Raw genomic sequence first — 26,254 nt, forward strand, 5'->3', positions numbered from 1 at the left:
TGGAGCTGCTTCCAGAACTATCTGAACCATTGACTCTAAGGGCCTAGAGTCCACTTGCATCGTTATCAGAAGGTGAAGCACTCTGGTGCCAGACCCACTGAGACCCACTGCACATGTCAGCTGACATACTACAAAACAAACTCAGAAGTTGCATTGTAAACTCAGTCAAGAAGAGGCTCTCGGCAGGTGGATTTCTGAGTTCGAGGCCAGCCTGGTCTACAAAGTGAGTTCCAGGACAGCCAGGCCTATACAGAAAAACTCTGTCTTGAACCCCCCCCCAAAAAAAAGAAAGAAAAGAACGAACGAAAAAAGAAAAGAAGAGGCTCTCGGCAGCTTCTCTGTAACAACCTGTAGACACAAACCCACAAGGTCATCTCACTCACAGGATCCTGTGATCCAACTTACACCCTTCTCCCTTTACCCACCATGGTGCCACCAGACACTAGTGCAGGGGTGGTCCACACCGCTGCTCCTGTGGAACTGCATTCTTGTGTGGGTGGGTGGGAGTGACCACCAAATTCAGTGCCTTGCCTCCTCTCCTTCCAAGTCCACATCCTGAATTGACTGAACTAATGATGCCACTCCTTCTAATACCCCAGACTAGATATCTGCATTTCTGAAAAGGCAATTTCCTGAAAACACTATGCCCTTTGTCAAATGAGCCTTGACAGATAAATGTCCCAGTCGGTAATCACATGACAGATGCTGTCAACCAGCAACTGCTTATACTTGGGTGTCTGGAAGAGATGCTCTTTGTAGCCCCCATTTCTAGCCTTCCTGAGCCAACAAGAGCCTATCTCTCCATATTTGATTGGTCAGTGTGAATCATGGCTGGCACCCCTCACTATAAGTGTCTGGTTTCCTCCTAAACCCCCAAAGTTTCTTTCTCATTTGTGAAGTGGAAAAGTTCTTGTGACAAGTGAGTAGCGTGAGTAGAGTTGCAGTTTGTCACCAAATTATCTCTGCGTTCTCACCATAGGATAGAGAGGGCACTGAAATGTAAGATGATGGAATGGCGGCCTAAGCACCCGACACGCTGGAATCGACAGTGCACTTCTGTTCTACGGCAAATCCTTCCGAAGCTAGAGTTTTACCCGGGCAGTTTTGCTTCGTTTGAAGACAGTGACTTGGAAAGGCTGCTACAGTTTTACTGGGTTTGTATATGACTTAGGATGCAAATGACGTTGGGTTTTAACCTGTTGTTAACTGGCAAATAATAGCACTCTAAACTATCTCTGAAATACCTGTTTTCGTGGTCATCAAAGACAGATGATTTGGAAATGCAAAGAGAGAACACCTCCTGTTCCAATAGGCTAGCTGTCTCCCAGAACTCTCTGAGACGAAATACGAAGAGGTCTGTTAGGGGTTGGGTACTTCGGCTGTCAGGGAGGGGTCTTCAGGTAGCATTTATTTGGAAATAGGAAGGAAGTTATTAACTTCCTTTGTTTTTAATAGAATTTAGAGTTAAAGAGATAAGTAAGATACAGTTAGCTATAAACCAAGGTATAACGCTTGGAGCTTCTGTGTAAAAGTATCTAACCAATAGAGCAGAGTAGACAATAATTCAGTTATTCAGTAGACTGAGCTCTTCAGCATGGATTCTACTGACTTACAGACCAAAAAGTTGTAATGTCATGACCATCCCATAAATGGCATTTTCTTAGGACCAACTGTATGTTTTATGACACATAAATGATGATTTTTTTTTTGGAAAGAGAGATCTACCCTGCAATTGGGAAAATGAGAAATGATCTCAAATAATATATTTGATTCTGTGTCATTGCTTCTGGGCAAGAGGAGTCCAGGAAACCTCAGTGTCTTCTGTGTGCCAATTACTTCCAGTTTCACATGTACCAACCTCACCGTTTACCGTCGTCTGCACACTGACCTCCCCCTGCATAGTGAAAAGACATCTCGACTTGAGCAAGTCCATAGATAAACAAGGCAGGCATTTGTTAGTCCTCCTTCCCTTTTCTTACTGTCTTCACTCACCTCAGCTGCTGCCTATTAACTCGTCCACTGGGCTCTTAGACTCTCCCCTTTCCCCTCCAGGAAGCTAGATGTCTCCCAGGAGAACCCCCTAAGAGAAAGAATGAGCTCTGTTAGCAGTTGAGTCTTTCAGCTGCCAGCGAGGGGTCTGCAGGTACCATCCATCCAGGAATGAGGAGGGAGTTGTTCTTACTTTGTTGTTGTTTTTAATAGAATTTGGGAGTAGAGAGATAAATAAAATATAGTTAAATATAAGCCAAGATTTAAAGCTTGGAGTATCTATGTAAAAATACCAGACTAGTAGGTACTGACCTATTGACATAGGTCAAGATCAGGTCAAGATTGAGCCCTGCAGCCTGTAGTTAGATCTTATTTTGACCATTTACTGGTTTTAACCGAGGTCAACTCATGTAACCCATCTCTACCTTTCCCTCCATTGGATAACAGGGTAAAAATAGTTGTTTGTTTTGCAGTTGTAGTGATGATTAAACGAGTTTACACTTTGCATTGCACTCAACTATTTAGTATATGTTTATTTAATAAACATTGTTTCCATTCTGTGCCAGGACTTAGGCAGTGAACCTTAAAGACACAATCAAGTGCGTTCACACAGGTCTGGGTTACAGTGGCAGATCAGAAAAATCCTAATGATGAAATCTTGTTAGGTGACCTAGAGAAACGACAGCAGATGGGAAAAGCAAGTGAGCAGATTAAAGGGTTAGAAACACCCTCCCCAGGGAAGCAATGGAAGGCTGACTGAGGGGTTCATGGCTGTCATCTGTGTCCTATTATGTAACGTTACTTAGACCCACGTTCCTCATTCCTTCACTACTATCACAGTAGAGACTCCATAGGAGCATGACTGATGTTGAATAAACCCCTCAGATTTCCACTTAAATCCCTCCTATGTAGAACCCCAACATTTCCTTGTTTGCAGTTTGCTATCTAGAGGCTCCAACTTTGTCCTGCGACAACTGCACACATTCTGGCGGCAGAGGGCCTTGGCTGTGCTCCAACATGGTCTGTAGAGCGGGAGTGACGACAGAACTTACCTCATACGGTTATCCAAGGCTTATTTAACACTATATCTAGAATATTGTCACTCACAAAAGGCAATTACTGTCATAACTATCACACCACTAAGGTTTCTGTGATCTTTCTGCATCTGATCATTCCAGACTACCTCTAAGACTGTAACATACCTTGTGTTGTTCTAACCTTGATCCAGGTCACAGGATTTCCCATCCAGATGCCCTACACAGATGTCCAGGCAGTCATTGATGCTGTGTACCAGACTGGACTTCATGCTTCTGAATTCCCCCAGACAGAATTTGCTTTAGCTGTGTACATCCATCCATACCCGAACAACATTTTATCTGTGTGGGTCTATTTGGCTTCCCTAGCCCGACACCAGTGAAAGAGAACACAGGAAAAGGCAGAGAGTACTATGGTCTCCTAGACCCAAGCTTTCCTGACACCTTGAGGTTTGGCTGCTTATTTTCAAGTTTATCAATGCTGGGCATAATCTGGATTCTTACATAGAGCTGAGTACGATGGAGACCACCACCTCAGCACCCCTCCCCCAGCCTTTGATGACACGTCTAGATGGCATCCTCACCAACACACCTCTTCTGGGAGACTCTTCAGGTAGTCTGGCTGCTTTGTGTACTGCAGTCCACGTTAGATCTCATTCTGGGAAAGAAGCAATTCTGGCCTGATTCGTGATGCTCAACTTGTGGAGGTCAGGACGCCTCCATCCGAGCCATCTGGAGAGTCTTACTAATAAAGAGGATTCCTAGATCCACCCGAGACTTCCTCATCCAGAACCTCTGAGAGGAGAGCGGCAGTATTTTCAACAATCTCCCAGGCGACTGGGATTCCCTGTTGAGTGAGAGACCACCGCCCTTGTGGAATGCCATCAGTCCCAATGAGACACGGGCACATTCAGTGCTAGTGCTGGTACAGTTCCAGGTGAAAATTTCTCAGAGGGAACCCTGAGGTCATATTCTAGCCTGACAGCCAGCAGGCTCAAGATGTAAGAAAAGCCTGTTTCAATTTTGAGTTTAAAAGCCAGAAAAGAGCTATGTCCCTGCTTAAAGAGATTAAACAAGAGAAAACCCCCAATCCCTCTTACTCGACCGAGGGAGGGCAGCCTTTTAACTCTGCTCAGACCTCCAGCTGCCTGGATGAGGGCTGCCCACATTCAGAAGGGCAGTCTGCTCTCCTCAGCTCACCAAGTCAAATACTCTCCAAGCCAGCATTCCCACAGGATAGCCAGGCTATATCTATGGTGTCTGATCACTGGTTACCCTATGGCCCAGACACGTAGATTCATAATCATAATCTATGTCAATTTTAATCAGAAGTAAAAAAAAAATGTATGCTCAATTTCAATATTGATTAACTCTCTGGTAAATTTCAAATTATAAATATCTGTGGATTTTGATCCCAGCTTCCGAGAATAGCATAAAGACTATCCTTACGTTCTGTTCTGTAGTGGCTTAGAAATAGGATCTAGGCTCTTCCTGATCAAGTTCATTACAGGTGCAATCTACCCTTTCTCAACTGCTCCAAGTGCCAAGTGTCAAATATTTTAAAGAAGGATGGCAGGTGTCGTGGCAATAAGAGCAGTTAATGGGCTTATCCAAACTAAGTGGGAGACGATGGTGTTGTAGGCAAAGACACTGGGTGTGAATGTGTTTGCGGTGACGTAAACAGTGCCACAGTGTAAAGTTGTACCAAGGAAACAAATCAAGAACAGGGTCCGGGGCTTCTGGCTCCTAGTGAGTGTTCCGTATCCAAAGGAATTTGATAGAGCCTGAGAAGAGCCCCGGATGTCCCATTGCAGAACGATCCCTAGACTAGGATGTATGGCAAAAACGAGGTGTACAGTAGACCTCGGAATAAGCTACCATTTTACATAAAACGAGGCAAGTGGGCTGTATGTGTGTGCTGCTATAAAGACCTGCATACTTCTGAGAAGATACAACAAAAGACACAGCAGTAGTGGTGCCTCTGGGAAAAGGCCACCTCTGGAAGAAGTGGAGAAAGGAGTCTGCCAGTTAGTATGCATAGTTTTATATTGGTTTTATGGTTTTTTTGTTTTGGTTTGGTTTGGGTTTTTTTTTTTTTTTTTTTTTTTTTTTTTTGCCTTTTGCTTGCATTTATTTTAAAGTGTTTTCTTTTTGACAAAAAGCAATGGCTTTCTTTTCTTTTTTAACTTTTAAATACATTCTGTGTATTTGGTTTACAGTGTTTTGGTTTTTGTGGTACAGTAGCTTGAAGCCAGGGACTCGGGTACGTTGGGCAAGCCCTGTACTGCTCATCCCCCTCCCCCAGTTCTCAGCGCACAGCGTCTGATGAACACGTGCATTGAGTACAGAGAGCTTCATGAAGAATTCTCTCCCCTGCGTGCTCCGATGTTAGTGTCTTGGCTGCCAGAGCGTGGTGGCTTCCGACTGCCGGAAGTGCCCGCAGTCCCAAAAGCCTTCCAGAGAATCAGCTCCCACCCTCATCTCTTGCAACCCAACTCGAGGTTCCATTCTCTGTTGTGCGGGTGCCTTGCCCGGTTCGCTCTGAAACCTTTGCTAGTGTCTTTTGAAGTTTGGATTATCTTTACTGAAGTGGAAAACTGCCCTCTACTTTCCTTCCAAAATGGAACCCTGTCGTGTTTACTGTCCCCTCTGCTGGCATGCCCATCCACCATCTAGATAGCCAGTCGCTTCCCCTCAGGCCTTTGCATGGCTTCCCTATCATAAAACGTCGGCCTATCCACCTATCTAGCCTTTCACTTTGTTTGCCTTACAGCACTTGTTACCGTGTGGTATGGATTTATCTTTCATTTATTATGACTTTTCTCTTCCCAGTAGAATGTAAACTGTGGGAACACAGAGTTGAAGTGCCTTCTGCCCAGCTCACTCTAAAGGGATGAAAAAAATAGTAAGACCGAAATTCCTTTTAGGAATGTAGACTCTAGAGAGACCACCAGAGACATACACAGGCATGAACAAGGATGAATACTGGCATCTTATAAAGAGCCATCTAAGTCTAGAATAATACATGATTTCTGAACCGGTCTCTCCCGGCAAACAACGTGTTCAAAGTAGACTGTAGGACAACCTGCTTATTACAGGATCGCATAGGCAATTATAGTCTGTGACCCACTTTTCTGAAAAGGTTCTTAAGAAAGGCCTGGACCCTAAATCATTTGGAAGCCAAAAGCTGCTTAGTAGTCGTGAATTGGAAACTGAGTACTACTTAAATACCATAAATGACATGGAAATTTTAGCCAGATAACGTCCTTTCCCTCTACTAGTAGTCTCTTCCCGAAATGCACCGGGCTAGGCTGGGTTCTGCCAATTTTCACGTGCATGCTTCCAGTTTCTTCCCATCATTTCCTGAACCCCTGCTCTCCCCAGGCATTGTATAACACTGTCACACAGGGGTCTGCAGCAGCCCTTCCGGGATGGATGCAAATACCAGGGTGATAAGCCATGCTCCCGAAGTGTGCACTCATCCTTTTCTGTACTAGCCCTTTGTCACTCTTCCTCTTTCTAAACAAAATATTCAAAGTAAGGGGTGAGGTCTCATGATTTATGTTTAAATATTGAAGGAAGTCGCTTTACAGTCTCTGGAAAATTGAGGGAACCCATCTACTTCTTTTGGGGTGGTCCTCCAGACACTCTCAAATACAACTGATGGGGTTTCTGTTACATTTCCAGCCCCAGCCAATCGCCTCAATTGACGCTGGAGTGTTCCCACCGTTTAGGGTCTCTTCCTTGACCACCACAGATGGTCAATTACATCCATTATGGATCTGACAAGCCAGGTTGCTAAAGATGTCAATTCCAGTCGCAACTCGCGCGAATCGCCGAAGTGAAAGCAACAAGAAGAGCTGAGTTAGAAGAGCTAAAAGGAGTACTGGGTTTAGAGGGGAGACTGGAGCAGAACTCGACAACCAAAGCGCCTTAGGGACTGGTAAGAGCTAAAGCCCATTCGGAAGGCTTAGGGTAGGGGGAGGATCCCGGAGAGCAGCCCCTCGGAAGTGAGACAGCGGGCCAGATCCGCGCTGCCAAGTTTTAATCCCGGGGCTGAGACATCGCATCTTTCTTTGCCAGCACCCGGGACCCATCAAAGATTCTCTGCAGGTGAGCGGCCCTCGGGCGCCGACAGACCGCGGAGGCTGCAGAGCGAGACCGCCCGGCACCGGGCAGGGGCCCGGGAGACGGAGTAGCACCTGGCTCGGCCCGGCCGCCGATTGGACGGCGAGGCGCGACCCCGCTGTATCGCGAGAGCCGATTGGCAGCGCGGGGCGGCCCGTGCCCCGGCGCTGGCTTTGTACGGCGAGCCGCCTGCCGGTCCTTTAACAATGGGCGGCGCGAGCGCCCGGGTGCTGGGCCCTAGCTGAGGCGGGGGCTTCGCGGCCGACGGTCCGCGGCATGAACGCTGCCGGCGCCCCGTGCACGCCGGCCGGGCTGGGGCTCTGAGGGCCGCGGTTCCGGGTAAGAAACCGCGTGGGCCGGGCAGGCCTGCGGGAGCGCAGCGAGGCGAGGGGAAGCGAGGCGCGGAGCACGGCCGCCCGCCCGGCCTTTTGTTTGCCGCTCCGGGTCCGCGCTGCGGCGGGCGCACCGCAGACCCCCAGGGTGGTGGAGCGTGCGGGGCTGTCGGCGCGGACCTGGTGTCGCGCGCTGGTCACTCTCCATTCCGGCGACGTTCTGACAATGTCAGGGCTCCCGCGCCTAAGTGCAGGCGGCTGAGGTCGAACCCAGAACTCGGAGAGCCCGAGGTGGGCCGTCCCGCCCGGAGCTTTCAGAGCTCGCACCTTTCTGCAGTTCTTGCAGCGGGCGATTGCAGACGACTGGGTAGATCAGGCCTTGCTGGCGTTGGAAGATGGCTCGGGGTCGGGTCAGGTGAAGAGGAGCAGCCGCACGGGGTGACCTGAGATCGCATCCCTGGAGGAGGGGGCGCGGAGGATCGCGGGGGGACTGGGGGGGGGGGGAGTTGCTGGCCGTGACCGCGTCTGGGGCGTGTCTTCCAGACTGAAGTTGCGGCGTCTGGCCGGGCGCACCTCCGGCTTCCATGGAGCTGGAGGGGCAGTGGTGGCGAGGACAGCTGGCTGCGGATATTCACCAGGCGCTTCGGTACAAGGTAACTCCCGAGACCCGACTTTCCCCATCCCGGCTCTTGTGCTTCCTGGAAAGGCCAGTCAGGTTCTTTACTCTCTACCTTCCAGGCCAGAGAAGGCGAGTTTGCTCATTTGTCAAAGTTAATTAACTTCTTCCTTCCCTGGGCTGCATCCGAAGAACCTGTAAATGTGGAGAAGACTGGGGCGTGGTAGTTGGGAGAAGGAAGGTGGATGGTGTTCCGATGTTGCCAGGTCGACCATGGGTGTGTGTGTGTGTGTGTGTGTCTGTCTGTCTGTCTGTCTGTGTCTGTGTGTGAGTGAACAGCCCTCCTTGTTTCGTACATGCTGTTGCATGAAGCTGGTGTAAGCCCTGTACATAACTCAGTTCTCCAACCTTTCCCCAAACCTGCTCTGAGACTTCGGACAACTTAATTTTCTCTTTCTCAGTTTCCTCGTCTGTAAAAGGAGAAATAACAACGACAGAACGTCCTTATGGGGTGATTGTGAAATCTGTTAAGTATGTACTGTGCAGGAACTTAGAACAGTGTAAGAGCTATGTGATAACTTACTGTTCCTTGGTCCTTCAAATCCAGGCTATACAAAAAGCCTTAAGGTGGAGGGAGCTATTCCTTGGTAATGTCAAGTGTAGAAAATAGACACAATGTTCTTAATAGTCATGGGGGGGGGGGAACCTACTCCTTTTGGACCAAAGCCTGGGTATTCTAACTAATGATTATAGGATGGATGTTATAAGTCAGATATATGCGATAGCCCTGCTTCTCTGACAGCCAGAGGGAAGACCCAGAATGATCAACTTAACTCAGTTTCACCTTGGATGAAAACTGGGAAAGGATCGAAACAGCTGACTCTTTAATAAGATCCTGTAGCTTGAGCCTTAGGGATTTTTCAATGATAATAGGTTTATATCTGGTGTATATGACCAAATTAAGCAGATTAGGACATGGAATCTTGGCTTAAGTTGTTAAAATTGCACCCCCAGCTTGAAATTTCCAAAAGTTCTTTAATAGTCCTGGCATTCAGTCTCTTACTCTGAGTACATCCCAGACCCCTATGAGATTGCTCTACATAAATGTTCCAACTACGGAAAGGTTCTTTGGAATGTTAGAGGGAAAAGTCCCAATTCACTTTGAATTTTGGGGAGGTATATTTGGATTTTTCTAAGTGTCAGTCTTTTTATCTTTCTAGTGTGTAGCAAAACTAGTTACTTGGTTTAAATGGTAATGGTACTTTGAGTGTGGGGGTGGGGCTGACAGTTTAAAGATTTTTTTTTCATGATGATCCCTGTGACTTTTAGTTCTAATACTTCATATGTAGGTAGTTTTAATCATAAAGAATTGACTGAATTAGTTTTACAGGTGATCTTAGACGTAGAATTTTCTTTCTTTCTTAAGTTAGAGTTTGTTGGCATGCTTATGTAGTCTCTGAAGGAGTTAGGGAATAAGGCAGCCCTGTAGTCAGGTGGATGTTGGGGATTACTTCTGAAGCCTGTCTCAGGCCACCTGTTGCAAACTACTTGGGGTTGCCTTTATGTTGTCTTTAAGCTCTCTGTAGACGACGGTCCTGATGTCTGGCAATAGTAACATAGAGGATTTACATTAATGTGTAGGACTTGAACTTTACAGCTGGAGAGATCACTATTTGTAGTGCACTGGAGTCAAGGAAGTTAAATAAACTTTTCTCATTAAAGATGCTAAAGTCAGCTATTAATCGGTGGTTTGATCCTTTGCTTGTGCAGCCTGCTTAGTACTTAGCATATTGGAGGTGTTAGAGCAGTAACTAGTGTGACCAGCGTGGTCCTTGCCGCCAACAATCTGTTTTATAAGTTGAAGGCATCTCCCCAGGGCAGTTACCCTTCATCGGCTGTGAACGATGGTCTAAGTTTAAACCCACCAGATTTTAAAGAGATAATTGATGTGACCAACATTGTGTTGACTGGGAAGAAGTGAAGAATAATGAATGCCAACTGGGCTACTTTTGTAAATATGGTTTCCCACTCAAAAAGACTTTAAGCGCCTATCTTCTTATCAGTCTGCCCCATGTTCCAGTCCTGTAACTCTCGGGAAAGTATTGAGGAGCTTCAGAGACAAATGGGAACAATCATAGTTCTGTGCGAAACATAAGAAAATATCGGTCCGAGGAGTTAGTTGTAGTTACACTTGGTAGCTTCCTGTAGGCCTTTATTTCCAAACTGGCTAGAGAGGAGACTTTAGGTGGTACGTTTGGCTTCCCTGAACTTTGGTCCTCCAAATTCCTGACCTGATCCTCTGGAACAAGGGTGTTCCATTCTAAGGCACAGAGAAAGATAGCGGAAGAAAGTCGTAGCTGAGAAACGGGTAGTTTCTTTTCCATGCCTGCGCAAAGACAACAGGGTCTGACAGTGTTCTCATCAGCACTTGTACTTTCCCACTGAAGAAGACAAGTGACCTGTGTTGTTCATGTTAGTTTAACTCTTCTGCGGAGCCTGGGGACGTAGCTCAACAGGTAGAGGTACTTGTGATCCGAGCTTTACCCCTGAGTTCACTTAAAGATGGAAGGAAAAAAACCATCTCTCCATGTGTACAGCATGGCATTGTGCCTACCCACAAATACCATGACTCACACAGCATTAACAGCGAGTAAGAATAAAATCTCCCTGATGGCCCTGGGTTCCAGGCTGGCTTTACAACTGTTGGTAAAATTAACATAGTTAAAAGTAAAGCCCACCAATATTTTCTAGATAGGACCGCCAGTTTGTCTTTTAAGGTATATTCAGGCCTCTTTTTCTGGAACTCCCTCTCCCTGTGGCCAAGCTAGGTCATCTTTGGTGTTCTCGACAGCGTATTTTATGATCTCTGCATCCCAATTCTTTTGAGTTTCAGCTTTCTAAACTAAAACTAAGTGTTCGTTGTGGAACTTCCCAGTTCTCAGGTACCTAGCCCAGGAACCACTTTGAGCCTCTATGACTTTGATCAAATACTTCGTGTAAGTGGGATTATATTAACATAATAATTGTCCTTTTGTGTGACTAGTGTATGATCTCCCAAGTTCACCCTTGCAGCATATGTCACAGTTTCCTTTTGAAAGCCGAACAGTGTGTGTGTGCGCGCACACACATCTGCTCATCCGCGTTTGGGTTGCTAGTTTTGCTTTTTTTGCTCATTGTGGTAATGGTGTTATGGACATGGGTGTGCAAATGCCTACCTATCTCCCTGCTTTCAAATACGTGGGATATATAATTAAAAGTGGAAATGTGGCATCCTGGGGCAAGTGTTTTGAAAACTACCGGACTGTTGCCTCCAGCAATTACCTCATTTTACTTTACAGTAGGATTGGGCAGGGATTCTAGTTTCTGCGTGGCCTGGTCAGTGCTTGCTATTTCCCCCTTTTTGAGGGCTTTCTGGGGATGGGGTTGCTTTTGATAATAGCATTCTAAATGGGTATGAGGCGTTAGCTTGTGGTTTTGGTTTTGTATTTTCTGAAATGATTAAAGCTGTTGAGCATCTCTTTCTGTTCGTGTTGGCTTCTTTATGGTTTTTTTTTCTCTGTATGTCGCCATGTTCCATTGAAGTCATGTGTGAGTGGTATGTGTACATAGGTAATACTCTGGGTGTCTTCCTCCATCCATTGCATTGCTGTAGGAAAGGAGCTCTCACTGAACTCTCTTTGGCTGGGTTGGCTGACCAGCAAGCCCCGTGAGTCCGCCTGCCCTTCCTTCCCCTGATGCTGGAGTTAGAGACATGGGCAACTGTACTCAGCCGTTTATACAGGTTCTGGGATCTGATTTGGGTCCTCTTGCTTTCCTAGAAAGCTCTCTTGTCCTCTCAGCCATCTCCTGAGCTAGTTTGTCTGTTTTCTTAGTGAAAATGTCCAAGTTATTTTCCCACTTTAAAATTAGATTGTTTTATTGCTTTTAAGTTGTAGGAATTCTTTCTGTAATTTGGGAAGGATTGGGGATGTATCTAAGTAACGGGGTGTCTAGTCCGTGCAAGGCCATAGGTTCAATTCTTCACATTCTAGAATAAGAGAAAGGAAGCTTTAAAAGTAATTTGGCTCCTAACGTCTTATCAGATATATGAATTTAGACGGTTCCTCCTGTCCCAAGGGCTGCCCTTTTTCACTCCGATGGCTTCCTTCAAGATACACTTTCTTTACGAAGTCTCATTTTTGTTTTATTTCTCTGTGCTTTTGGTTGTGATTCTGTTGTGATTACCTGTAAGGCTTAGTCTCAGCATCACACTGATCTTACAAAATGAATTTCAGAGCTTTCCATCTTGATACACATTTGGATACTCCCCCCACCCCGTGTGTGTGTGTGTGTGTGTGTGTGTGTGTGTGTGTGTGTGTGTGTATGAGTGGTATTTCGTGCTGTGAGAACTGAACCCAGGGCTTAATACATGATAGGAGTATGCTCTACCACTAAGTTATATTCCCGGCCGCAGAGTCTCCTAATAATACAAAATTTTGAAACACATTGTTTAATACTGTCTTGATTAGAAAAATTTTAGGTATATAAAGAATGGTGACAAAATAAACATCGTAAGGGGTAGGAGGGAGGTAAAATTAAAAGAGGCTGACAGGTTCTTTCTGGTCTCTACAGCCCTGCACAGTCCCAGGAGCCTACTCACCAGTCCGCTCCCTTTCAACCAAAACTTTGACCTCCTTGGAGGGAGAGTGTATTTGCAGTGTGGTTTTTCTTAAAGCCATACACCTTCCACTCAACTTTATTGCTGCGCTCCTTTCGAGCAAAGTGTGTCTTTAAGCTCTCACTACACAATATGTTAGGAAAACAACGTTAAGTCTTGATACTCTGAAGATACGTCTATATATTAAATATTCCTCCTCTTGATCTAGGAGCTGAAGCTGCCTTCTTACAAGGGCCAATCTCCTCAGCTGAACCTCAGGCGGTATTTTGCTGATTTGATTGCCATTGTGAGCAATCGCTTCACCCTCTGCCCCCCTGCCCGCCATCTCGCCGTCTACCTGCTGGACCTGTTCATGGACCGCTATGACATCTCCATTCAGCAGCTACACTTAGTTGCGCTTTCCTGTCTGCTTCTAGCAAGTGAGTATGAACTGGAGTGACCCGACTCAAGGCCGACAGCGCTGACAGGATGAAACCGGAGAACTCACCGCATTATTGTCAAATCCCAGTCACTTCCCATTTATTGCTTTTAGGAAATTTATATTACAAATTTATTTTATGGTTGTTAGTTAGATATTAAAAAATAGTTCAGGCATTTTTTTTTAAAACAACAAATGCCTAAACCCTACCTCATCAAGATTGATACAAATACAGATTCTAGGCACCACATACAGTACAGGTTAATTGTCAACTAAACGTGATTTTGAATCTCCTAGGAGACACACTCTGCACATGGGAATTTCCAGAGAGGTTTAACTAAGGAGAAACCTACTTTGAGTGCAGGTGACACTACCCCATAGGCTGGGGCCAAGACTAAACAAAGAGGAAAAGAGAAAGCCAGCTAACTCCGTGCATTCCCCTGCCTCCACTTCCCCACCAACGATAGAAAATCCTTCTCTTGCTTACTTCTCGTCACACATTTGGGGACAGCAACAAGAGTGGTATCTAAGATACCGTGCCAGAATTTGAGTAATAGGGGCTGCATATTTTTATTTTTAACACTTTAAAAATCCCACAGGTGATTTTGATGGGCCATTTTGATTGAGAACTAATTTTTCTTGATCAGTGATTGGACAACCAGAAGCCATTTTGGGAACGCTACTATACCTAGTGCGTAAATGCTTTGGATGCTACTAAATATGCTGTAATTTGAAGGACAGGTCCCTGGAACTAAGATTCTCTAACTCAAAACATGAATGTAGCTGACGTTGAGAAACTCTGTCTTAAAGGCGCCACACACTTCTTTGTCTTGGCTACTGACACGAGCTTACTGAACTTGACTGGGTTCAATGCAACTGATACGAACGTGGCTTCAGTATATAATCCAACTGAAGTGTACTTTATTACCCAGTGCTGGTCCGTAGGCCTCTCAGGGCCAAACCTCACTTTGAGGTTTGTAGTGTCTGCACTAAAGAGAAAGGACACGTTTGACATGAAGTGGAATTGATAATGTTGTTTTTATATTATCCATGCCATTAAACCGTATTTCAAAGTAGCATATAGTTGCTATCATCACCCTTGACCTCTGATGTCACTGAAAAGTTTGAATCCAGTATGGCTGCTATGATTAGAACGTTCCCAGTAGGCTGTGAAGCTCTTAGACGCTAACAAACCTAAGACCCAGCGCGTTACTAGGTGATATCACTTCCAGTCCTGAGCCTCTTAAGTTTTATTTTCTTACCCTGAGACTTCTACTTGAAGGACTTTTCTAGAGCCCTTCTTACAAATCCAGTCGAGTCTCCTCATGTGCCTCTTGAGCCAAGTTCTTATCAGAATACTCTATACTTCCCGAATATCTTACTTCCCCCACTAAAATCTGTTTTCCTCTAAGATCTATACACACAGTGACCACGGTAACTTACAAAGGCATGTAGTGGGCTCACCAATCTAGAGGTGGCAGAGTCCATGGCCTTTGTGGCAGAGAGCATGGCAGCAGGCAAGCATAGTACTGGAGCAGAAGCTGAGAGCTTACATATTCAGACACCAACCATAAGGCTGAGAGAGAAAGAGAGAACCAACTGGAATGGTGGGGGCTTCTGAAACCTCAAAGCCTACCCCCAGGGACACTCCTCCAACAGGGCCACAGTTCCACTCACGGGAACCAAGCATTTAAACATAGGAGCCTAGGGGACATTCTCATTCAGTCCGCCGCAGTCACCTACGACTGGAAGAGCCAGACCCTCCTCCCTTTATCTGCGATCGCCTTTTACCTGTTCTCCTGAGAGAAGCGCTTTTGGATTCCACTTTCCCACTGTAAAAGGGGCAGGCAGGTCCGGGGTACCCATGAGCCCTACAGAGCAAGTGTAGGTGAGAGTTGGAACGATTGTCTCCACTAGGTCAGGAACTGAGGAGATTGGAATTTAGCTAGCATTAGTATAGCCTCCCCTCAGACTCTAATACTGTGCCAGCAAAGCTTAGTGTGCTTATAAACCAATAGTTTCTGATACTTTTTATAAATTTGTGGGATTATTTTAGTATTTCTTGTATTTTTTTTTCTTTTTAAACTCTTGCCTCCCGCAGGGTTTCTCTTTATAGTCCTGGCTGTCCTAGAACTTGCTCTGTAGACCAGGGTGACCTCAACCTCAGAGATCCACCTGCCCCTGCCCCTGCCCCTGCCCCTGCCCCTGCCCCTGCCCCTGCCCCTGCCCCTGCCAAGATTAAAGGCATGTCCCACTATACCCAGCATTTCGTACATTATAGCACCTGTTTTCCTCCATTTGGATACCAGTGGCAGCTCTCCATTAAAAAGACTAACTTTAGATTCTGACTGCCTGCTGTCTGCTCCCTGTATATGAGGCTGTCTGAAATAAAGAATAGTTCATAACTATTAGATCAAGAGGCAGTTATATGATAGATTGGATGCTGTGTGTATTGTGGCCAAAAACAGATCAGAGTTTGTATGTTCTTGGAACTAATGCTTACTGCCTGCCTGGGAAGTACACTCCTGGAAGTGGGAAGAAAGGGCCTGCACGTTATCTGATTTGAAAGCAGTTTGTAGTATTTAGGAGTCAGATTGTAGTGTTAGGTTTTGTAGGTTTGAATCTTCAATACAATAACAAATTTCAATAACTCTGGGTCTCAGGTTAATTCTCTATAAAATGGAAATAAAGACGCTTGGCTTATAAAGTTGTTCTGAGGAGCAAGTAGAGCCACATAGGAAAACTGCAGTTATAAAAAGTGTAGCATTGTACTGACCAATTTCTCTGACACTCCTGAAGAGTCTGCCTTTTTCTACAGTAGAACTGTGTTTTTCCAGAAAGTAACTTCTTTCTTAGACTTCAGCTGTTCTCTGTGGCTTGCTGTGGCTTGCTCTGGCTCGCTGAGGCTCGCTCTGGCTCAAGCAGCACTGGGCTTACAGGCAGTTAGGAAGCCACCTTGAAGCGGAGGTTCGGATAGATGCTTGTGATCATGGACTTTCAGTCCTAGGCTGTTAGTGCAATAATTTGTAGCAAGTGTTTGTTTCTCTTGGCTCACGGATACCGTCTTAAGTTTTTCACTTTATTTTTTATTAGGTGAAAAGTTAAAGCTTACAGTGGTTTGATTTACATCTTATTTTTTAATGGAATTTCACTTCCTTGTCCCCCATGAGTTTCCTTTTCCTGTTCTTTCTCCATTTCTCTTTTAAGCTGATGGCCTTAGTGATTTGTGAGGATTCTTTGTGTATAGTGTCGATGACTTTCCGATTGGGTGATGAAGGGAAAGAATACTGGCTGAGCTCCAGAGAGCATCGCCTGCCTAGTCACTGTATTCGTGTCTCTGCCACGATGCTATCATTTGCTGCTGTCTTTGAAAACATGTGGTTTCCATGGCTGATCTGTACATTTCCTGCAAAGGAAAGACAGCGTGGTATTTTGTTTCTGACCTCTAATTCTTTATTTTCTGGGAAGCAGATATGAATTTCCTGTATCCTTATTTCCTGTTTGGGTCCTTTATCAATATAGTCATATGGCTTCTGGTATTTCCTTTCAAGTGAAAAAAAAACCCCTGATCTTTGTGATCTGTGTATGAACAAGTAGATTTAAACGACACGGAGCAGTTAACACAGTGGTAGGTGCAAATGCATGCAGCTCATTTATGTTTTCACGCTTCGTGAAAATCTTGTCCATGGAGTTGAATGTGTACCACTATCCATAATGAGAAGGTTTCCAAGACTTCAGACTGGATTAGAACCCAAATGTGGTTATTATGCAGCATGTCACTTATTCATCTGTTGGTTTTACTATATAGCTGGCTGACATGAAACCTCCTAGGTAGACCAAACAGGTCTTAAACTCACAGAAATCCACCTGCTTCTGCCTCCCTCCCGAGTTCTAGGATTAAAGGCCTGTGCACTGTGCCTGGCATGAAATTTATTTCATTTTACTTTTAAAAAATTTACTTGTATTTTATGTGCATTCGTGTTTTGCCTTTTTATGTGTCTGTGTGAAGGTATCAGCTTCCCTGGAGCTGGAGTTACAGACAGTTTCGAGCTGCCACATGGGTCCTCAGGAAGAGCCTGGGCTCTTAATGGGCAAGCCATCTCTCCAGCCCTGTGCAGTCGTGTTGAAGTTTGAGAATCAGCATATAGACTACTTGACATTTACAGCTAAATATTTATAAACATAGATAAAGTCTGTCATCCCGCTAGCTGTCCCATGTAGTCTGGCATCGCGTCTTGGTTTAGAAATGCAAGTTTGGGAGTTAGAAGTTGTCCTCTGGCCTTCAGTTTTGGTTTCACTAGACTTCTTATTTGTTCCTGGGTGAACTTGCTAACCTTACTACTAACCTTATGTAGTGTCTTGATTTCTTAAGCTTGAAATTGACCCTAAATAGTTTTTATTTTTTTGATGATGAAAGTTTCAAAGGGAGAATTTGAAGCCCCCTTGATCCTTGAATTGTGGTGAATTATGGCATATTAATTTTTTCAAAGCAACTTAAAATATGACATAAATAAGCTCATTAATTTTTATAACACTCCTTTGAAGTGAGCAGCCAGTCGTGCTGCTACACAAATGGCCAAGTGCGTGAAAGCCTTAGTGACTCAGCGGCGACTGGACGAGCACCTGCACCATTCTCCCCCTGCAGAGCTTTCTGCGATTCCTCTGGGAGCACTGACTTCCTTTCCTGCTCCGCGGCAGTGCTGAGCACCGCTGTCACGTGAAGGCCACTGTTGTGGTGGTGTAAAATGCCATTTTTATATGACTTGAACTAGGAAAGGCTGTCTCGATTCCTAAAGTCTGAATTACGTAAGTTTTGCTCCTCAGCAGTAATACTTAGAGTGATTTTGAGCTGGAGGTGGCAGCGGGGTGGGGTGTATCTGGGGTTCCAGATACTCAAGAGACCAGCCTAGGCAATGGAAACAGGGTTTTCAAATTAAAACTGAAAAGGGCCAGTAGTGTAGTTCAGTTTCACAACAGTTGATTAACATGTATGTGCACCGTTCGTTCAACACCCACATGCGGTTTAGATTTAAAGAAGTTCACAGTCTCTCTAGAGCGAGAGTAGCTGTCTCCTGCATCTTTGGGTTTAAGTTTTTCTCTGGCATCAGGGACAAATCTTTGAGCCCTCTTCTGTTCCCTAGGTTCTCAGCAGCACTTTCTCTGTCTCCAGATGAGCCAGAGTGTGCAAAGCCCCCTGACTACCCACTGCCAGCACACTGGCCAGCCGAGCGGCCCTGGCAGCCACAGTGCGCAAAGCCCTCTGACTACCCACTGCCAGCACACTGGCCAGCCGAGCGGCCCTGGCAGCCACAGTGCGCAAAGCCCTCTGACTACCCACTGCCAGCACACTGGCCAGCCGAGCGGCCCTGGCAGTCAGAGTGTGCAAAGCCCTCTGACTACCCACTGCCAGCACACTGGCCAGCCGAGCGGCCCTGGCAGCCACAGTGCGCAAAGCCCTCTGACTACCCACTGCCAGCACACTGGCCAGCCGAGCGGCCCTGGCAGCCACAGTGCGCAAAGCCCTCTGACTACCCACTGCCAGCACACTGGCCAGCCGAGCGGCCCTGGCAGCCAGAGTGCGCAAAGCCCCCTGACTACCCACTGCCAGCACACTGGCCAGCCGAGCGGCCCTGGCAGCCAGAGTGCGCAAAGCCCTCTGACTACCCACTGCTAGCACACTGGCCAGCCGAGCGGCCCTGGCCTCTGCTGTCTGTGGTAGCAGCTTTAACCAGTGTTACAAATCCACACCTTCAAGAAGAAACCCTTCACCAGGAAATGTTAATTTCCTTGCTTTGGCAGGCTTACTTTCTTTTACTTGTAAAATGTTTATAAATGGGTAGATTAAAATGACAAGGTTTCCACCGACCATAGAGCACACATGGTGGGACTCATGGCTCCAGCTGCATATGTAGCAGAGGATGGCCTTGTCGGTCATCAATGGGAGGAGAGGCCCTGGGTCCTGTCCTGTGAAGGCTCGATGCCCCAGTGTAGGGGGATGCCAGGCCCAGGAAGCAGGAGTGGGTGGGTTGGTGAGCAAGGGGGTGGGGGGGATAGGGGGTTTTCAGAGGGGAAACCAGGAAAGGTGATAACATTTGCAATGTAAATAAGAAGATATCTAATAAAAAGAAAAAAAGAGAAAAATAATAGAACGTTTCCAAGGAAAGCAGATGATATTGAAATCATTATCAAGATATTAAAACAATTTTTATATATAATAATGTGTGCTTCTGAAAAATAACTTTCTAGCTAGTTTTGAACAAGAGTTAGTGTAAAATCCCTTGAGTGAAATCTGTAATTATAACTTTTAAGTCTCAGTGTAAAATAGAACGCAGTACTGAGAGAGAGTGTCCTTGAATCCCAGTCTCTGTTCTTCTATGAACCACCATGTCCCAGAGACAGGCATAGCTTACAGAAGCATCCGAGTGCGCTCTTTATGTCTAGGAAGGCTTATTTGCAAATGTAACTTGGTTCATAATCCATAGAAGCATTTTTCTTAGGTGGAAAGGAAATCTCACTCCTCTGCTGTGACTAGCTGGAGCATCAGATGAATATTTTCTAAGAAGTTAAGGCTTCAGATAGTGAGCCCTACAGTGTGACCGTCACTACTGTTCTTCTTTGAGTAAGGGATTTAAAAGAGGATAAGAATTCCCGCCCCCCCCCCCAGCTTTAAAACATTATTGGAGGGAAGGAAAGCCCACCCTTGGGTATATGTGCTGTGTGGAGATCAGAGGACAACCTTGTGAAGTGACCTCTGCTTCCACCCTTGGGGGTTCTGGGGATGCTTTCGGGTGTCCAGGCTTGCACGGCGAGCACCTCTACCCACCGAGCCACCTCAGTGAGCTTTTGGAGGCAGGTTTTCACTCTACAGCCCATATCCTACTTCGTGTTCTGGGTCAGCTTCCCAAATGATTACAGGCACGTGTATTGTGTGCACGCACCACCGTACCTCGTCCCTCTCCTCCTCTGAAAAATAAACTTACAGAAAGAAGACATAGAGGGAGGTTTACTCTTTGTGCTTTTGTTTGTGAAATAGCAGTGAGTATATTAGAGGCGTTCACTCGGGGTTTTTCCTTCCATAGTTGCTTTTACTCTGCCCTTGAGATTATGCTGAAAACTTGCCAAGATTAAATATGCTTGGTGCTTACTGGTTTTCAGAAGTTAAGAGCTACTAGTTCAGTTCCTGAGCACTCTGCCACATAAAGTTCTGATGTTAAATTTTTGACACTCTAAAATAATGTTCTGCACCTACCCCCTGCCCACCAAAATGATACTTTTCTGAAAAAAAAAAAAATCAACTGGCCTTGTTAGCATCTATGACGGTTTTCTTTATGCCACAGGACACTGTTCAAGTGCACATTTCTTTTCAGAGAATGGTTAAAGGTCAAGGGTGGGGAAATTCTAGGAAGAGGATGACAAGGAACAGATGCAAGGACATCTGTGTGAGATGGAGGAGAGTGCTCTTAAGGCTGTATCCTGCTGGAAGACCTCCAAATACCACTCTGCTGACATTTTTTTCCCACTCCTTTTTACAAGGCAAATTTGAAGAAAAAGAAGACAGCGTGCCTAAGCTCGAGCAGCTCAATAGCCTGGGCTGTATGACGAACATGAACCTCGTGCTCACCAAGCAGACCCTGCTGCATATGGAGCTGCTCCTGTTAGAGACCTTTCAGTGGAACCTCTGCCTGCCCACGGCTGCCCACTTCATTGAGTACTACCTATCTGAAGCCGTGCACGAGACAGACCTTCACGACGGCTGGCCGATGGTTTGCTTGGAGAAGACTAAACTCTACATGGCCAAATATGCAGATTACTTCCTGGAAGTGTCTCTGCAAGGTGAGTGGCTGAGAGTGCCCTCGGGTGACTGTGCATGGTGACTCAAGTGTTCTGTTGCTCAGGCTCGTTTTTGATGTCTCCACAGATTATGCCTTTCTAAATTATGCACCTTCTTTAGTAGCTGCTGCGTGTGTGGCTTCTTCGAGGATTATCCTTCGTCTGTCTCCAACGTGGCCCACGAGACTGCACCGTCTCACTGCCTACTCCTGGGACTTCTTGGTGCAGTGTATCGAACGGCTGTTGCTGTAAGCCTCTTTGCTCTTGCATTTATAATTTCTAGTTAGCATTTTCCTTTCTGTCTAGTGTGTCCTAGCTACTTCTCAAAGGCTCGAGGTTCTTAGGGTAGTTCTGTCAGTTGCCACTGCTGTGAACAATCGTGCTCCGTAGCCAAGGAGCATTCTTTGCCTGTGATCCTGTTACTGGTACGACCCTCAGTACTTGGCGGGACAAGGAGCGGTCCAGGCTGATCTTACTCCATTCCCTTCTCCATACCACTGAATTTAAGGGTTGCCAGGATGTGACCTCAAATTCCTAGTTGTAAAGAGTCCTCAAAGCCACCAGCACTGTTCATACCAAGATGAACACTTGAGAAAGGTACAAGGAAGGTGTCACTTGTTGAAATGACAGTGACCTAGGTGGCAGCAGTGGTGGTTCTTGGAGTGAGCAGTGGCAGAGGCGGGAAGCGGGCTTCGCTGCATCCTGCCCGAATGGTGTTACTCTTCCCTTTCTTTTGTCTCAGTGCTCACGATAACGACGTGAAAGAAGCAAACAAGCAGAGGGGACAGTCAGCTCCCCAGTCGACACAGCTGACTGTGTTCCAGACAGCGCAGCCCTCCCGGCCGGTTCACTTCCAGCAGCCTCAGTATCTCCATCAGAGCTCCCTGCAGTACCGGCATCCTGTGTCAGAACAGCCCAGCCGTCAGCAGATTGTGTCTACCACACACACCTCGTCTTACACGCTACAGACTTGTCCCGCGGGCTTCCAAACGAGCGTTCAGGGCCTTGGCCACATGCAGACTGGTGTTGGGATGTCCCTGGCAATACCAGTAGAAGTTAAACCCTGCCTCAGTGTTTCTTATAACCGGAGTTACCAGATAAACGAACATTTCCCGTGTATTACCCCATGCTTTGAGAGGTGATGACGTATGTATGCAGGCCACAGACTGTTCTGAGGTGGTTAGCTCTGGAGCAAGCCTTTTGTCTTCCTCTTCAGAAGGAAAGAATACAATCAGTACATCAATGCAACGGGCCGAGGCACCGGAAGACTGAGTACCAGTACCCCTTTCAGTACCATGAGTGCTTAGGAGGGCTCTGCAGGTACTGACGTGTCAAATCCTGTGTGACAGAAATGTCCCAGTTCCTGACTGATGGTCCAAATATTTCAAGATGCTCAATACAGCAGAAAATTTGCCATTCTAAGATTTGACCTGTTATGGGCTTTGGCCTTATGCTGACATATATGTCAAAGACTTAGTGTTTATCTGTGGACTTGCCAAACCATCTTTTATGAAGGAAGTTGCAGTATTAATTTTTGAAGAATTGTTTTAATCTTGCAGCTCAGAGGTTTTTTTTGGTTTCTTTCTTTTTTTTTTTTTTTTTTTTGACCTACTGGTAGGTTTCTAAATTCAAACTCACCAGTTGCTACGTATACTAATCTGTGCAGTTAAAAAAATCCAGATGATTTTTATATAACTTCATATCATAAATACAGGTGCTGGATTTATATACTGCAATTAGGGGCGAAGCAGATCCATACCTTGAAATCATGGTCATAATTTTGGTTTTGCTCTGCTGCCTTTTCCCACTAAGTGATCAGCCCCAGTTCTTCAGGGTTAAGCACGTTTAACTCAGGGACCTTGTAGCACTTGGAAACACTTGGCTCTAACCGACATGCCTTGGGAGTATTAGAATATGAGCTACCCGTGCAACATCGGCTGCAGTGCTCCTGCTGGGATGAGAATCGATCACGGCACAGGACGAATGCAGTGGGTCCTGTGTTCGTGCACGGACAGGCTGGGCATCACCCAGTGATTGGCTGTTGCTCCTGAAGGCAGTTTTCAGGAGAAGGCATTCTATGAAGTGTCAGTGCTAGAGTCGAGTCAGGTAGGATTGTTCTTGGGTTCAGGATGGCTCGGGTAGTGCTCAGCGTGGGCTGACGCAGCACTTTGTTATGGGAGGGTGGTTCAGTGAGTGCCCTTGGGATCCAGCAAGTCAGGCAAGCAGGAGTGCTGATCTTAGTAGCCACTTTCTGTGGTTGGCTGTGTACCTGCCGGGAGACAAGTCTTTGTATTGATAGTGAGTGAAAGCAGCAGTAATAGTCATACCCGGGGCAACCTGGCCATAAAATACTGTCAGGAAGTATGGAGGACAGACTTCAGAAGTAAAAAGATGGCTGATGAACTGTAAGCATAGTAGTCTTATCCATGCAGGAGGAAGGAGCTGGTGGGGGGGACACTTTCTGGTTTAAAATGAGTAAGGCGTGTTTGATTTTATAAGATAGCACTTGAATAGAAGGGAAACTGTGGCAGCTATGAGACACAGTGTCTATTGGCGAGAGCTCGCTGTAAAGATGTGGGTATGCAGCAGGAGTCGGTGGCCTTTGCTGGGAAGGGACGGAAGGGCTCCACAGCCTGATGGACTGACAGGCAGCTCCGGAGGAGAAGTGCCCGTGGGCAGCTTCTGCCAACAGGAGTTCTTCCGGAAATGTGCTTTCCTTAAAAGGAAGCTAACTTTTATATTTAGCGTACAGAAGGCCTGGTGATGAAAACCACTCAGGTAAGAACACTTGTGGCAGTTTTCAAGCATGAAAACTGTTGTAGGAACGTATCACTTTTCCTCTTTAAAAAGGCTGCTAATTGGATTTTTATAATTCTTAAGAAAACTTGAATTAGGAGGAGGAAGTGGGTTCAAAAGATAATGTCTCTTTCCCGTTCACAGATAGAGGCCTGCAGCATGGAGTCCAGTGTTGAGTATTGTAACTACCTCAGTAATGCTATGAATGTAAGAGATTGGGAGAGAATCCTAACTTGAAACAACAGCCAGTGCCTGTGGTGATTTAATGTCTTGTCAGTGCTTTTATTGATTGGTTATGTGTCATTCTTGTTGTCAAAGAATACTTGCCTTTTTAAAGAAGCTTATTAACACTTTCCAGTTTATATTTAAAAAGCTAAAGAACACTGGATTAATCCTTCTTGGGGGTAGAGTCAAATAATTGATGACTATTGCTGCATACCCGGATGGGGAGGCTGGAGAATCATGATTATTTTTAAAAACAGGAGAATTCAGTATATAATGCAACTCAACAACAGTTAGCTGGGGAGGGGGGCGGGGGGTTGTTTTGTTTAATTTATTAATTAGTCTTAAGAGGTTTTTTTTTTTCTGTTTTGTTTTGAGATTACTGGACCATCATTAAATGTGTACTGTGAAGAGATTAATGATGTGTGTAAAGGACTTAACCAGAGTCCACTAATAAACACTATTCAAGTACAAAAACGCAAACCAAATATCTGTGCTATGACTAACTACAAACAGTGAGTATGGTGCTAAGTCTACACAGCAGGGTTAGATGAGTGCTGTGCACTTGATTTTAAAATAAAAGTAGTTTTCACTAAAATGGTCTTGCTGCTTTTGTTTTAAATATGGACCTGTTGGCCGTGACCTCCTCAAGCCATGTTGTCATGTGTGTCAAGCTTGCAGTCACAAATGTATTTAATAAGAGGCGTCCAGATATAGAGCATTGTGCAGGGACAGGAAACATTTGTCCCTTTGTGTATTGCATCCTGAGCATCGAAGCCCATTAGAGTTTAGCAGACAACTCTGTTGCCTTAAAATGAGTTGTGTGTTAGTAAGTGTAAATTCTTTTTTTTTTTAATTGAACATAGTTTTTTTTTTTTAATATATAACATTCTGGTAACTTCTCCCTTATTTCCTAGATCCTCCCTCTCTGTGGAACTCTGAGCCTCTTTATCTCAATCTTTAGAAAGCAAACAGGAAAAATAAAAACAAAAGCAGAGCACAGGATAGAGCAAGACAGAAAAGTAAAAGCACACACAAATACACACACACACACACGCATGCACTCGCGAGCAGGGAGCGGGCACACAGGAGCAGGCACCCAGAAAACCCATTAAAGCACAAAATCACTAACTAAAATATAGAAGTAAAAGACCAGCAAGGAGAGAAATGGCCAAAACATCAGGAAACAGACAAAGCAAAACCCAAAAAAACAAAACCCCCCAAAGTACCATTGCGTTTATTTTGAGTTGCCCATCTCCTGCTGCGCGTGGGGCCTGCCCTTGAGTGGTTTGTGTACTCAGGGAGACTCCATTGGAGAAAATAACTTTTCCTTTGTGTGCTGTTGTCAAGCAACAAGTGAGCTTGTTTTATTCACCTAAGTATAGATATCATTTGTTCCTTAGTTTAGCTGAAGCCTCAACAGGTTTTGACTCGGCATTAGCACCTGCTCTTATGTGGTGTCCCTTAGGGCTGAATTTAGGAAGCAGGAAAAGGCACAGCAAGTGTTCTAAACGGGCCAAGCTTTGCATTGTGACCCTAACCCAGGAAGCGAGTTGCTAAGCAGCTGCTTCTGAGGCAGATGGTGACACCACCACTCGCCACTCACTCGCTTACACTGACCTCCGTGACGTGGCACCCTAGAAACAATGAGATGTAGAGCCTGGGACTCTTTAATAATCACCATGTTGGTTGGGGAATCACTCAAAACCCGCTTTAAAATCCTCGTTGCCTTTTTTTAAAGTAATAAGAACAGTCAGTTGGCCGCATACAGCTTGACGTCGCTCCATCTGGGCACAGCCTCCACCCCAATTGTTACTCTTTACATCCGTTCCTAAGATGCCGTCAGAGACTCACGACCACCCTGAGTTACAGGAGTTCTTAAACTGGAGTCATGGACCTCTGGCATGCAGTGCAGCTTAGAGAAGACAGAAGGTAGCCTCTGTCCCTAAAGTTTTGTCAAAGCAGAGATCTTGGTTCCAGGTCCACGGTACCATCCTGGGCCTTCTGTTGACTTGCTACCCTTCCACAAGCAGGACATGTTTCTTTTTCTTTTTAATAAGCTTGCATTTTTGAACAGCTAGAGGTTTACAGGATTTCTATAGGGCACCCATAGGACACCCAGTGTCCTCTTACTCATCTTCCATTGTATGTTACATTTGTCACAATGAACCGATAGTGGGACATTATTGAAGACTGTATTCATCTGTATATGGAGCCCAGAGGATTATGTCA

At 45.6% G+C, this 26,254-nt stretch overlaps 2 protein-coding genes across 8 annotated transcripts in view; both read left to right on the forward strand.

Annotated features, from left to right (window-relative positions):
* Positions 1 to 5,826, forward strand: part of Cc2d2b (coiled-coil and C2 domain containing 2B) — an 81,026-nt gene extending 75,200 nt beyond the window's left edge. For both annotated transcript variants that reach the window (XM_011247419.2, NM_001376940.1), the window contains 2 exons: positions 980 to 1,154; positions 3,218 to 5,826. In XM_011247419.2, the coding sequence (XP_011245721.2) occupies positions 980 to 1,154; positions 3,218 to 3,406 (364 nt within the window). In that variant the 3' untranslated portion in view covers positions 3,407 to 5,826. The remainder of the gene's footprint in view (positions 1 to 979; positions 1,155 to 3,217) is intronic.
* Positions 5,827 to 7,006: 1,180 nt separating this feature from the next.
* On the forward strand, positions 7,007 to 24,620 carry Ccnj (cyclin J). 6 transcript variants are annotated; one of them, XM_030250940.1, is made up of 6 exons: positions 7,007 to 7,136; positions 8,027 to 8,136; positions 12,965 to 13,175; positions 20,708 to 21,007; positions 21,126 to 21,252; positions 21,747 to 24,620. In XM_030250940.1, the coding sequence occupies exons 2-6, from the start codon at positions 8,068 to 8,070 to the stop codon at positions 22,144 to 22,146; spliced, it is 1,107 nt and encodes a 368-aa protein (XP_030106800.1). In that variant the 5' UTR covers positions 7,007 to 7,136; positions 8,027 to 8,067; the 3' UTR covers positions 22,147 to 24,620. The 6 variants fall into 6 exon arrangements, with proteins under 6 accessions (XP_030106800.1, XP_006527151.1, XP_011245550.1 ...); XM_006527088.3 differs by lacking the exon at positions 7,007 to 7,136 and adding an exon at positions 7,176 to 7,490; XM_011247248.2 differs by lacking the exon at positions 7,007 to 7,136 and adding an exon at positions 7,176 to 7,490 and having other exon boundaries at positions 21,129 to 21,252.
* Positions 24,621 to 26,254: the final 1,634 nt, after the last annotated feature.

The sequence above is a fragment of the Mus musculus genome, chromosome 19 (genome assembly GCF_000001635.26).
Source record: "Mus musculus strain C57BL/6J chromosome 19, GRCm38.p6 C57BL/6J".
In the NCBI taxonomy this organism is placed as follows: Eukaryota; Metazoa; Chordata; class Mammalia; order Rodentia; family Muridae; genus Mus; species Mus musculus.